We start from the raw sequence: 14,186 nt of genomic DNA, 5'->3' as shown, positions 1-14,186 counted from the left end.
ACCTCCCATTGGTTCTCCTATAGCAGACGCTCAGTCGACGCTAGCGCCAAGGCGCACTTCAGTTAGGCCCTAGCGGATGGATGACGGTACTACGGTGGCGAAAAAAAAAGAAAACCGGCGCGACTTTTTTTACCCTCCCCCTTTCGCTATAGCACTTTTTTTCTTCCTTTTTTATGATAACGTTGTTCCGCTTGTTTCCCCTTTCCCTCTTGACTTTCCTATCCCTCTGCCATGCCTCGCGCAATGCTCTTTTTTTTGTTGTTTCCGCGGCGCACGTTTTTTTTTTTTTTGTCGCGGGCGTTAGTTATCAGACGCTTATCAGATGCTTGTGCGCTGTGGATTCTTTTGCGCTTTCATGCACGCAGTCGCGTTCATTGTTACAATCAAGCAAGCGTGTGCCCAAATTGTATTAAAAAATAATTCCACTTACAACACAAACAATACTTTGGACTCACTTTATTGTGTTCGTTTGCGAAAACCAGAATTTGAGCAGACAGTGCAACACACTATAGAATGCAACAAAACGCAGATGGTGTTTCATGTACGCACATGTAAAAAACATTTATTGTAATTGCTCTAATGGCCAATGCGCAGAATAGCTTCTCACGGCCTGCTTCTCGCTCGGTGCATAAAATCCACCTCCGTGAAGTGCGCCGAGCATATTCTGCGGTTGTTGACTTTGTCTCTGGGCAAACCCAGTAGGTCCATCCTTCCAGCGTAGGTTAAAAACGCTTCCATGCTGAAGAACAGTGAAGATCATAAATTATAACATCGCAGTTGGAACATACAAAACTAAGCTCGTTTCGCGTCGCGGCAGAATACTAGTTGTGATATGTCAACCTTAATTCTCAGAAACGCATCTTTAATCAATGGCGACCAATTAGCTAGAAATAAGTGCAAAGCGCACACCTACACACGTGTTCCTTGCGATACGCACAGGTGGTACTATATTTATAAGGAGCTTTATGTTCGCTGATTGTTGACATAACGATTCACTGCATCGTTGTGGTGTTTTCAAATCACCTAGCTAGCTGCTGCCTCACCACCGGACAGCCATGTATGACTGCGCACAATTACTATCACAAATAAAAACCGGGGAGTAAATAGCACGGTGCTCACCTGTTGTCTTTAGGGATGCGGTAGAATTTCACGTCGCGTGGCTCACTTCGTCTTTATCTGTTCGTACACGATCGAACCACACACGAATAGCGACAGCTGCGATACATTGCGGAAAAAAGCCGGCAAAGGTTCAACGGTGAGGTACTGCATGGACCACACTACTAGCGCGGAAGGCGAAAACCGCAAAACTGACCGCATACTGTCAGAAAAAAAATTTCTGCCGTTTGGGCCGTTGTCAGCACGGCCGACGATGAGCGCGGGACGCGCCAGCCGCGCCGCCGATAGTTGAAGGCGAGAGAGAAACGACAAAATTGAGAGAGGGTTGACTAGAAAAAAAAAAGGAAAAGCGATTTTGGCTTCGCATCCATCTCATGGATGGCGCTGCAATTCGCGTGGACAAAAAAACCAGTGGAGTTTCCGAGGCCTGCCGAGACCCTTTTCGTGCGGCACGACGCAAAACCCTCGATTCCTGCCGCTTTTCGGTGCGCGCGTTTTTGCCGCTAGCGTGGCCGTACCCTTACACGTTTGTCAGCGTTTGCAAGCGCCGACGCGCCATGCATTTCGGAGGTCACTTGCAGGCTTCGTGGCGGCAGTGCTCGATGGCACCGATTGTTCTTAGGAAGAACGAAAGAGAATTCCCGCTGCAGTACACACCTCACATATAACTATAGTTTCGACGGTGGCAATACCTCGTGTCGCTATATTGATTCAATGCTCAACGCATTACCGTCAACAGTCATTGTGAGATTGGTTCCGCCACTTTTTATTGCGATTTCAATTATATGGACACTCCAGGCGCACTTACGACGTCGCCGTCGCCGTGATAGTCCGTATAAAGTCCAAGGGCGGCGACATCGTTGTCGGGCGCCTTATGGTACATGTGCGAGTGAAAGCGCGCGAGGTTGAGCCGATGATGGAGGCTCATTCCCCTCGCAAGGGAGGAAAACAGGGAGGAAGAGTGCAAGCCACCGGAGGAGGAGTGGAAGGGGGGGAGGATGTTCTATACTCCGACGGTGGGTGCGTATGCCGCAGCCGCGCGTGGCCGCACGGGCCCTATCTTGAAGGTGACCTGCGATGGGGACAGAGTGCACCGAGCGCTGATAGCTTCGTGGGCGCTGTGGTTTCGCCGCTTAGTTCGCGTTGGAGCGAGACGCAACACGTTTGTCCATTCGCATCGCTATGGCAGCCGATACTCAGCTGCTGCTTCAAACGCTACTCATCCCAGCGTTTTGGCAGCGAGTGTGCGCGGTCATCAAGTGGGATGATATGTGTTTCACCATGCTTGGTAATTTAGTAAGCGAATGTTTACAAGTTTATACGGCCGATAAAACTAGTACCCTTACTTCGTATAGCTGTCTACTAATTTGCTATCGCAATCAATGCTTAGGCTTTCGGGCTAAACTGCGACTTTTCCCTTCCGTGTAGCGGACTGCGTCAATTTCCTGCTGCCGACTTCTTCACAATTTTGCCACTCATTCTGCTTGTCTATCTGGACACCAAACCACTCTGGAAGGTTGACCGAGCATGAGAGAGAGAGAGAGAGAAAGGATGGAAAGAAAGGCAGGAAGGTTAATCAGAGGTAGTTCCGGTTGGGTACCCTGCATGGGGGGAAGGAATAGGGGGATAAAAAGAGAGATAAAGCGGAAGGGGGAGGGGGGAGTAAGAAAGAGACACGAGCACAAAGACACCGCGTACACTATAGAGCGGCAGGGGGCGGTGTTTTAAAATTTTTGTGAAGCCCCGTCGACCACAGGAATCTTAGGAGCGCGAATAAGCCCTTCTGCGCGGATGTTTTTTGGGAGCACTAGCCTAGAGGTTTCAGTTCTGATAGTCGACGATTCTCCAATTGGGCAATCACTCTGCACATCGCTTGCCTCTCGGCAGTATAGCGCGGGCAGTCACAGATAATGTGTGCGAGCGTCTCATCACAGCTGCATGTGCCACGCATGGGGCTGTTGGCCATTGCAATAAGGAAGGTATAAGAGTTTGTAAGAATGTTACCGTGCCCCGTGGCACATGCCAAGTTGCACATGCTCGTTTACTTAGACTGTCTTTTCCAATGTTTTGAATTCGGGCCCTTACCAGCAGTCGAAGTTGGCGTGAAAGAGGTTAGCTATTCAGCGTTTACCGCTCCGTACCTATAGGGGCACTACCATATTTGGTCACATAACAGCACCCAACAGTGAGCTCTTCTTAAATGGCGTTTATTCACTTGCGTACATAGGCCACGGTGGCCGCCGGCAATGCCTCAGACAGCCGCTATATATTGATTTTCACCACGGTAAGCAGAGGACACAAGACTTATGCCAGAGCTGCAAATGTAGTGCAAACCTTTCATATATTCGTTCTTAGTTCACTGCAATCTTAATGAATGTGGAAGCTTACGGATGAAAGTGACGACTGTAGCGGTCTGATGTTTGCCTTTACACTTTGTATTCTATTCTTTGCAGTGATAGATGTTTATGGTTGTTACGGCCGGTAACCTGTTGCCGTTGTTAACTGTGTGTTTAACAACTTCGTTCGGCAATAGGCGCGTGTGTGCGCACAGGAGATTCCTATTCACGACCTGCTCCGACCAAGGTGTGTGATCCCGACCGCGTTTTTTCTGAAGCCAGCGCTGATCAGATAACTTAGAAATAATTTCCTGATTACTTAGCGCAGATTAAAATGTGTTCGCATACGCGTGAACAAAAATGTTGCAAGTGGCCAAGTGATCGCTCGCCGGCCATTTGTTTCTCGGCCCCACCACCACACAGACTATTTAATGCGGAGGAGGCGCAGAAATATACAAGAATACAGACGCATACCTACCCACATTTAGGTAGATACCGTAAACTAAACCGAACCTTGCATAATACCTCTTGCCCGCGGTGCGGGTACTGACCTTCATTGTCTCACGTAACGTGGGAGTGCGCCAAAATACCTGATACTATTATTTCACCTTTGGTACTCGCCTTGATAAGGGAACCCTGGGAGGCCATCCTCGCTATTGCTGACCTCAAGGCCTAAAAGGGCCTCCTGCATGGATCAAGCTGAGCGGGTCGCGGTGGCCGCTGGAGTCTTGGAATAGGGACTCAACCTTCATTCTTTTTTTTTTCAGTAATAAATGTTTGTTCCTCCTCCACACTTGAGTTCGCTGGTATGGAAAGTAAGCTTGTCCGAGTGTGTCTGTCGCGCTTGAGTGGCAGGTACGTTGCGCAGACTTGCGTGCGCCAGCGTTAAGAACCCCGTTTCGCAGAAAATCCGGTGTCGGCTCCGGCGCCAGCGGAGTTGTCCGTGAGAGAAAGTTGGCGTGTATATTGGGGTATATGTATGTGCCACGCATTGCTATATGACATGCGCTATATGCTGGTTATATTGCGACACCATTCTATCACTAAAGTTACTCATACCTTGTCTTACATTCTTGCCAATTTTATTCCTCGGAATTTCGAGAATGACAGCCTGGAAACAACTGTAATGGAACAAAACGTCGACAGTGAACCCCTTTTATGTTAAATCTTCTCAGACTTAAATATTAAAAGTGCAAAACAACAGCAGAACCTGAAAACGATGTAATGTTTTGTGCGCGGCTGTGCACAACTTTCGGGATCGGCCCACGCAAGAGGCCGCGTTTCTACCAGAAAGCTCGTCTTCGTCTTCGTTTCCCGGTAAACATTACGGTTACATAAGCCTCAGTTGCCGGGAAGCGTGAGAAGCAGTCAGGAATTTTTGAATGCTATCGCGGTCCACTCTAAACGGCGAAGCTTACGCGTCCTAAAATTTGGAGGAGAAGGAGGAAAAACATTTATTGAAAAAGAAAAAGAACAAGCAGGTAGGTGTCTTGCTGCTTGTGCTGGGAGGCTGCCCTCAGTCCAGGGTTCCTGCGGCTCTTGCTGTCTCCCGGGCCGCCGCACCAGTTGTTGCTGGTCACGAGGGTTTGAGCTAGTCAGCACGGCGTCAGGTGTGGGGTTGGGTATTTGTGGGGCTACCTGTATGTTGGAGCACGCCCATGTGGTCTGATATATAGGAAGCGTAGTCGTTACGAAGGGGGAATTTGTGCGTGTATAGTGCAGGGTGTATTGCGTGTAATCTGCTTAAATGGGGGTATGTGTTGGTTTGTAATTGTCGCCAAGCTACTGCGTCTTCGCGTGAGAGGGTCTTGTGTGGGCGTGGGTATTGTCGCCTGTTCAATCTGTGGTGTTGTAATATGGCGTTGTAATACGGCTCCATAGATGCGGCCGTATCCCACTCTTGTGACACCGGGATGGCATGAGCTCGGGCTACAGTGTGCGCACGCTAATTTCCTCGGAGGTACTCGTGTCCTGGAGTCCATACTATTTCAAGGTCCGAGAATTGGAAGCCTTGTTTGAGGAGTCGGTGGGCGATGAAAGATATTCTGCCTCTGGCAACATTCGGTTAGATTTCGTGCAAGCGGTAGTAGTAACGCTGTGTTGTGGCTGCAAGCAGTGTTAGCCTGGCAGTCGTTGCCGGCAATTGGCTATCCAGCGCTGGCAGTGGTGCTTCTTGTGCTCGCTTGCGGAAAGGTGTGCATGAAGAAAGGTTGTAAACACGAGTGCTCCTTGGGCGGCTGATGCAGATGAAGCTCGCGCATACTCCCATCCCGCCCGTTCAAGCCCTCTGCAACAGTCTCTGCAGTTCACGACAAAGCACATCACGCCTCTGCTCTTCCAGAGACAGACAGACAAAGAACTTTTTTAACTATGTCCTGAGAAGCCCTGGCCTAGGGCAGAGTTGCGGGCCGCTTCCACATATAAATAAAAAAAGTATTGCGGCCGAACCCATCTGACGATGACTGGGGACAGTAATACGTTAGCATTGCATCAATACAAGTATAGCGACAGAACGTATTGCCGCCGTCGAAACAAGGTATGTATGAGACGTGTACTCCAACGGGACTCCTCTTTGACGCCTCCCTACAATACACTCGGCGCCATCTAGCGTCGCGGCCGCGAAGCCTACCGGTGGCCTCTGAAATGCATGGCGCACCGGTGCATGTGAACACGGCGAAACGTGCCCTGCGGCAACCGAACTCCTCTCACGCGTTCCTTTCTGGACACCCTGCGCCACCTATTGGCATTGCCGTGAAGTCAGCGCTCGGAAATGTATATACGGGTGGACATCCCGAAAAGGGCGTAGAGTTCCCAAGATATGCTAATCGCAGTAAATTTACCAGCTTGCTCGGTCACTTATGTTTTCATAGAGCGATGTCCCCAGGCACCCAAGAGGGCGCATAGGTTGTAATATAGGTGCTATTGATGACATATTGTAGCTTCTTGGAAACACTGCCTGTACCCTGAACCAAACGGTCCTGAGGGGCCCCCGCCAACCCAAGACATTCCATTTAAGAGCCGTGTGCAGGCCAATGGCGCGCTTCTGAGCCCGTACTAGCACTTAAAGATTCGGCACACAAACACCTACACTTGAATGCAGGTTGCTAATTCGAGTCGCTTGTGAGAAGCATTCAACGCGCAGGACCTACTTTTTGCCTAAGAATATGCGAGTTGTCCAGGCCTAATGTATTTAGCTCCTAGCAAACGGCAACGTATTGTTTCCTTAAATTTAGCCCATTGGAAATTCGGTAGAATGGCAGCAATGTCTGTTTCACACTCACACACAAAACGCTGTACATTGGATAAATAATTACGGAGCTTCCCTGCAGACAATCATAATAAATCCCGGCATAAAAAATCTAGTAATTCCCATGGTTAGGAAAAGCACCAATAACGGCCTAATGTATCGCCTCTTACGTATGGCTCTGTCTTTATGTCCTATTTTTCGAGAACTGTTGAGAATTCATTGATAGAACCCTTGCAGAAACAAATTATTTGCGCCATCCAGCTCGTTATGAGTCAATAGGCCTAAATGTTTCTCATCTTACTTACAATTGTTTGTTCCTTACTCCTAATAAGTTTTTCCAGACATTCCTTTGCTTTTTGACTATGCAATTGAAGGGCTTCGCATTATTTTCATTCTTTTATGTGGTTCCTTCGCTTGTCACTTACGCTGCATGAGTAGCATATACGCCATTTCATAATCAAATGCACAAACACATGTTATTGAGGCAGAAGTAAAGTGTTAACGTAATGTAAAAAGCACAGACACTGTTTTTTCCGAGGGACAGGGGGAGTTTATTTTCGCACACATATCTTCTCCCAAGCGAGTCTCTAATTTACTGCTGTAAATTAGAATAAGGACACCTTCTGCTGTGAACTACCCCCTTGACCTCCACTGGAGCCACCTCCGAAACTGCCGAGGCTGCTAAGACCACCGAAACCTCCACCCATGCCGCCGCTGCCGCTGGATCCGCCGAAACCTCCACCCATGCCGCCAGCTGCCGCTGGATCCACCGAAACCTCCGCCCATGCCGCTGCTGCCATAGCCTCCGTAGCTTCCACTCATGCCGCTGCTACCGCCATATCCTCCGAGGCCTCCACTCATTCCGCTGCTACCACCATATCCGCCAAGGCCTCCACCCATGCCGCTGCTGCCGTATCCGCCGTAGCCTCCACTCATGCCGCTGCTACCACCATATCCGCCAAGGCCTCCACCCATGCCGCTGCTGCCGTATCCGCCGTAGCCTCCACTCATGCCGCTGCTACCACCATATCCGCCAAGGCCTCCACCCATGCCGCTGCTGCCGTATCCGCCGTAGCCTCCACTCATTCCGCTGCTACCACCATATCCGCCAAGGCCTCCACCCATGCCGCTGCTGCCGTATCCGCCGTAGCCTCCACTCATGCCGCTGCTACCACCATATCCGCCAAGGCCTCCACCCATGCCGCTGCTGCCGTATCCGCCGTAGCCTCCACTCATGCCGCTGCTGCCTCCATATCCACCGAAGCCTCCACTCATGCCACTACTTCCGCCGTATCCTCCAAGGCCTCCACCCATGCTGCTGCTGCCACCATATCCGCCGTAGCCTCCACTCATGCCGCTGCTGCCGCCGTAACCACCGAGGCCTCCACTCATGCCGCTACTTCCGCCGTATCCACCAAGGCCACCACCCATGCCGCTGCCGCCGCCAAAGCTTCCACCCATGCTGCTGCCGCCGTAACCGCCGAGGCCTCCACCCATGCCGCTGCTGCCACCATATCCACTGCCGCCGAAGCCGCCGCTTCCACCATAGCGCCTTCCGCGTCCTCGTCCACGTGCACGGCGTCGGCGACTTGAACTTCCACTGCCGAAGAGACCACCAAGGCCACCGCTGCTGAGGCCACCACCGAAGCCGCTACTTCCTCCAAGGCCGCCGAAGAGGCTGCTCAAGCCGCTACCTCCTCCAAGGCTGCCGAAGCCGCTACTCATGCCGCTACCGCCAGAGCCACCACTGCTTCCACCATAGCCGCTCCCGCTGTAACCGCTGCTACCACCGTAGCCTCCTCCCAAGCCGCCGCTGCCGAAACCACCACTGCCGCCGTAGCCACCACTTCCAAGGCTGCCACTGAAGAGGCTACCAAGGCCACCGCCGAGGCCGCTACCTCCATATCTTCCACTGAAGAGGCTACTGAGGCCGCCGCTGCCAAACATTCCACCGCCTTGTCCACTGCTACCGTAGCCGCCGCCGAGGCCGCTACCTCCATATCCTCCACTGAAGAGGCTACCGAGGCCGCCACTGCCAAACATTCCACCGCCTTGTCCACCACCACCATAGCCGCCGCCGAGGCCGCTACCTCCAAATCCTCCTCCACTGAAGAGGCTACTTAGGCCACCGCTGCCGAACAATCCACCACCTTGTCCACCACCTGTTAATACGTCGAGAGAAAGGTTAGTTATTACTAATCTTATGTGGCAAAGTAGGGCTGGTTTTCATTTTTATGTCAAGAAAGCAACTCCGCATTTTTGTTTTTCGATTAACCAAAAACAGTGCAAACAGCTCCGTTGAGAAAAACCTTGAGAATTGTGTACATCACATTTCTGCTATTATGCGCATACTGGATAGATAGCGCCACCTTTCTATATAGTGATGTTTCAACAGATGTCACTTTTGCAAGCTTTGCGAAGAGGTTGCAGCGCGTGTTCATTTGGCAGATTGCTTGGAAGATAACATAGTTTCTACGTGGTCGACTTAAGTCCAACTTGGCCCTCCAACCACCGTTTACATAACTGCAAGTGCCTTAACTCACAACGTCGCAGAGCGAAACTCACAGCTGCATAAAGCAGACTGAACTGTTTTCTTGTTACTGTTAGTGACAAGTAGTACAATGCACCTCTGCTTTGCTCTTGGAATTACTATGAGCAGATAACCATACAATAAAAATTCAACAACGACACCAAGGACAACATAGTTGAAAAACCTTGTACTTACTACTTGAATTAAAGAAATGTTAAATTAGTGGAAGTGAAAATTGAAGAAAAAATAATTTGCCGCAAGTAGGGAAGGTTGCCTCGTCTTCGCATTACACGTACTTCTTATGACTTCTTGCTGTTTTCTTTTTGGCTTCTTATGATATGATTAATAAAAATCCTTGGCTTTCTCTGGTAGCTGCCATCTATAGGCGAGCTGGTTTATATCAAAAGTTAGGCATTTCGGATTATATAGGAATAAAACAGCCGAAAAACGTCTGTTCTTATGCGGCGCGTAAGAATAGAGAAGCATTGCGGTCCTATATGCAGTTGTCTGTTGGCGCATTCAATATATCAAACTGCAAGCCGCTTCTGGTTTGCTCATTTTGCGCATTTCCCTTGTGCTTGTGTCCCGGCAGGGCTGCCCGAACTGAGGGTGCACCTTTTCTTTACAGATGACTAGCTTAAAGTTTTTTGACTTAAGGTAAGTCGCATATATAGGACAGGCACTTGATGTCCATTGCTTTAGTGCCAGTTACCAGCGGTGACGACCCTAAACACATGGAATGAGACTCTGCACTTGGTCGAGGCAACAATACTCAGAGTTGCTCCAACTTTGGTCTCTAGAGCACTCACATGTGGGGTAAGCAAGCTATCCAGAAAGGCGTGCTTGTGTCAGAGTTTGAAGATTAGGGAAAAGAGTAAATTGGATTTCAATATGCCGAGTTGGTTTTTTAGCGAGAAATCTCCTTCAGCGAACTTTAGTTGTGTCATCTTACCGTTAATTATTTCGCCTGTAGCTGTCATACAAATAAAATAAAGAAAATCTCGTACAAGAAGAATGTTGGTTACAAAAGGCATGGCTGGAGTACCGATACGAGAAAGTGCGTCACTGCTGAACGCAGGGCTTATAGACCGGCTACGTAAAATCCAGTGAGTTTGGCTCAAGATTGTCACCGTTGAATCTAGTTAAGTGATTGCGGACATACTTACATGACACAGAATTTGCAAAGTGCACTCACCTAAGCCATTACTTGAGAAGTAGTATCGCGACTGGTAGCCAGAGGCGAAGCAGGCGAATGATACGGAAAGCGCGCAGACCAGCAACAGCCGAGCCATGGTCCCTGTCCCGGATTACGGCAAGGTCTTGGTGTCTCCCGGACACCGGTGCATCTTATATACAACATTTTCGTTCCCCCTCGCTTGTCATCGGGAAGGTCAAGCTGTGCATACACGCGAGAAAAAATAGCCCTTCGCAATATTGTTTGCCAGCACGAGTATTGTTTCGCGTAGAGAAACATGTACATTTTCTTTCTAGGATGAAATACTGCCCGCATATGCATGACGCACTAGAAAGCCTGTCTGCAGCTTGAGACAGCGGGAGACCTTGGTCTCTTCTGATTGACAGCGCCGACACTGGTTGACGAAAAAGTGTGCGCTTGGTTAGTGATTGATCTGCGGAGGTGCTTCATGGCTTTGTTCCTTTGCCCACGCTCATGCGCAAAATCTGAGTTCTTGATCATCAAAGCAGGCTCCTTTCACATTGTGACACAATGATGCTAACGAAATGCACTTCCTTATTAACTGTCTAGACGTCATTAAATGAAGGTGCCAGGGGTTCTGATCCACGCAAGCTGACTAGCACCTGTGTACAGCGGTAGACGGCGAAATGTGGGTGGGCTTGCTAACCTGAGAAATTGAAAGCTGTGAGGGTTGGCCGCTGCATGAGTATGTTAATGAAGATCGTTCGATATATTGGTGGATCAATTATATCCTAGCACTAATAACCAGACTCTGGAAGACCCGCCTTCACACAATCTAATGAAGTTCCTTTTCTTAGAACGAAGCTTTCCCTGTCCACGTCCACCACGGGTTCGTGTACATCAATTGGTCAGTATTTGGGAGGATATGCTGATTGATATATGTATTAGCAACGGCTTTTATTACCATTGCATGTTGACCGAAAGAAGACCGGTTGTTAGAGCAACTCTGCTCTGTGTAATAAAACAGTACATCACGAACTCTGGGACTTCGTTACACAACATCAAATAAAGTTTTCTACTACTACTACTACTAATCACGAAATAAAACCATTAGGTATAATGCAGCCTCTTAGGTATCTCTAAGAGCGTATTCGATTTTGTTAAATTTATTAATTTTAGCCTCCGCTATTCCTGAACCCCTTGGTATGTGCAACTGCGTATGTGTCACTGTGGCACTAAGAGTGTGGAAGCCGTAAATGTAACTGTAGATGTGCCACATTTCTCTCGGCTTATACCTCTTCCGCCATTCTTCTCTTCAAAAACGTCAAATATCGCCTTCATTCTACTGTCATATCAGTGTCGACGTCTCACAATGCGCATCTACGTAAACTGATGTTTGAATTTCGGCATATAGCCTGGGAACTGTATAGTGCATCAACATACGCATTATGTGACGTTAAGTTTGGGTTCCGTGCAGTACACGCAGACATTGCAGTGATATTAAACGTTCCACTGTATTGAATAAACGCAAGTGTACGCATCTGATTTAGCTATACAGGATTGAATTAAGCCATTCACCAATTCTTCGCGTGACACAGTTAGCACCCATGGGCATCGGAGTGTACCCTGTGACCTCGCTGACATTGGCCACGGGGGGCATATTAGCATGACGGGACACTTCTGCTCGAATTGCTAACTGTTCGAAACCAATCATTGGACCAACTTCGATCACTGAGTATGTGACACTGCTTATGCGCCGCCCTTCGGGCTGTCGGCGTCTAATGTGATGTCATGTCCGTCATGGTCACGCACAAAAAAAGATCTGCCGAAAACTCGTGTCTAGTTCACTTGGTATATACCAAAATTGGCCTGGAAAGGTACGAATGTATGACTCACATTAGGCCATAACATCAATGACATCCGATGCTCCGCAGTTACGTCACGATTAACGATAATAAAATCACGTGTGGCACATACCTGCATTGGATATGTGGGTATGAGCCACGGATATGTGGGAATTAGCAGAAACTCATGAAAATCTCTCCCGAAACACCAGTCTGGTACTAGCGCAGCGCAAGAGACGGCGCCACTACCCCACAAGCGCTCGATTCCTCCTCATATGTGCAAGAATAGCACAAGAATAACATAAGGGAAACACCGGCTCATCACTGCTTCGCACTTCCCTAGGTTCCACGTCAGTGGAGCTGCATTAACGCTGGATTTGAACTACACAAGCGCAGAATTTGAGCAGGATTGGAGTTACATTAAGTGCATGATCTGAGCAGTGTTTGAACTACACAAGCGCAAGATTTTCTTTTTCTTTTGTCAGTGTTAATATTTTTTTCTATTAGTCACTGTCATTTTTTGCAGAGTAATGGTCATTATTGAGTGATTATTGTATTCCACTGTCATTATCGTTACTGTCATAACCATGCTTGCACCCCTTACCATGATTAATTCTCAATTATTTGCCAAGTTGGAGTTTGTATAAACATAGCCATGGCCCGGGCCAACTTGCCAGAGAGCTAGAGATATAATTAATTGCACCACGAGGTCTATGCTGATGATATGACCCTATGGGTGTCTTAAGGTATTGGGGAGGCCCAAGGTGTCCTACAAACAGCTATCAACGTCATCGAACGGCATATTAGCATGATGGGACACTTCTGCTCGCCAGAAAAGTCCCAACTGCTCATGAGTAAACCCAACACGTGCGACCCAGGCATATAGCTGTTCGTACCCGGTCAACCAGCCCCTAAGGTAGATAAATTAAGGATACTGGGTCTACGCATCCAATGTAATAAATTAAGGATACTGGGTCTGCTCATCCAATCTAACCTGGACGCGCGTTTTGCCGTGAGGCTCCTCGATAAGCAAATAAAGAAAATCTCGGGACTGGTTCGCCGGATTGCGTCGCGCAATCGCGGTCTATGTGGAAAGGACACCATGCAAATGATTGGAGCTTTGGTGGTCAGTCGCCTCGCCTACCACCTTCCGTATCACCACTGCACTCAAAAACAGCTGGATCAGGCTAATAGTCTGATCAGGCGGGCGGTTAAGACCGTACTAAGGCTACCGGTGAGCGCTAACAATACCGGCATCCTACAAACGGATCCCTATAATACCGTCCAGGAAATCATACCGACACAGAGAAGTAATCAACCTCTGCGCCTCTCCCGAATACCCACTGGGCGAAACGTACTCCGATCTCTGTGGTGCGAGCCAAGCGGCATGATTCTGAATGAAGAGCCGTGGTTACCCTTTCCCGTTAGACTCTCGGTTCCCATGCAACTCAGAACGTTGCCACGAAACATGACTTCTCACCGCTACCCGGGCCGACGGAAGGCGCGGCGTGATCAAGATTTCGAAGACGTCCTCTGCGTCGAAGCCGCAGTCGGTCCACTCGAAGGAACGACCACGTCTGCTGCCATGACAGAGGACGGACGCATTAACATCCCTGCCTCGATGAAAACAGCGCGCACCGACGTAGATGAGCGGGTCGCATTAGCCCTAGCAGTGGTGTGGTGCCCTAGCAGTTTACCATTACAAAAGTCTGCACCGATTCCCAAAGTGCATACCGTTACTTCCTTCAAGGCATAACGACTAAGACGGTCACACACATTTTACGAAACATCCTTTCGCTTCCTCACCCGGTGACCATAACCTCGGTACGTGGATATGAGTGTGTCCCCGGGAACGAGCGCGTTAATGCGCAAGTCCGAGGTCTTTCCCTCCGGACCCTGGATGACCACTCACCCAACCCCATGAAAGAACCAGGAGAGAGTATATACACCTACCACC

The 14,186-nt window shown here is 49.2% G+C and overlaps 1 protein-coding gene and 1 long non-coding RNA gene across 51 annotated transcripts; both read right to left on the bottom strand.

Annotated features, from left to right (window-relative positions):
• Positions 1-533: 533 nt before the first annotated feature.
• On the bottom strand, positions 534-3,526 carry LOC125945501 (uncharacterized). Its single transcript, XR_007466936.1, has 2 exons — positions 1,120-3,526; positions 534-739 (listed from the first exon to the last, which is right to left on the bottom strand). It is a non-coding gene; the product is annotated as an uncharacterized LOC125945501 (long non-coding RNA).
• Positions 3,527-7,226: 3,700 nt separating this feature from the next.
• On the bottom strand, positions 7,227-10,580 carry LOC119452811 (uncharacterized). Of its 50 annotated transcripts, XM_049667248.1 has the most exons (7): positions 10,425-10,580; positions 7,890-8,861; positions 7,815-7,850; positions 7,740-7,775; positions 7,665-7,700; positions 7,476-7,625; positions 7,227-7,435 (listed from the first exon to the last, which is right to left on the bottom strand). In XM_049667248.1, exons 1-7 carry the CDS (start codon positions 10,519-10,521, stop codon positions 7,305-7,307), a joined length of 1,458 nt encoding a protein of 485 aa, XP_049523205.1. In that variant the 5' UTR covers positions 10,522-10,580; the 3' UTR covers positions 7,227-7,304. The 50 variants fall into 50 exon arrangements, with proteins under 50 accessions (XP_049523205.1, XP_049523192.1, XP_049523210.1 ...); XM_049667235.1 differs by having other exon boundaries at positions 7,815-8,861; XM_049667253.1 differs by having other exon boundaries at positions 7,227-7,459; positions 7,575-7,625; positions 7,815-8,861.
• Between the last annotated feature and the right edge of the window lie 3,606 nt (positions 10,581-14,186).

The sequence above is a fragment of the Dermacentor silvarum genome, chromosome 5 (genome assembly GCF_013339745.2).
Source record: "Dermacentor silvarum isolate Dsil-2018 chromosome 5, BIME_Dsil_1.4, whole genome shotgun sequence".
Classification (NCBI taxonomy): Eukaryota; Metazoa; Arthropoda; class Arachnida; order Ixodida; family Ixodidae; genus Dermacentor; species Dermacentor silvarum.
The sequence above is the reverse complement of the archived record's forward strand: the minus strand, read 5'-3'. Positions and strand labels throughout refer to the sequence as shown.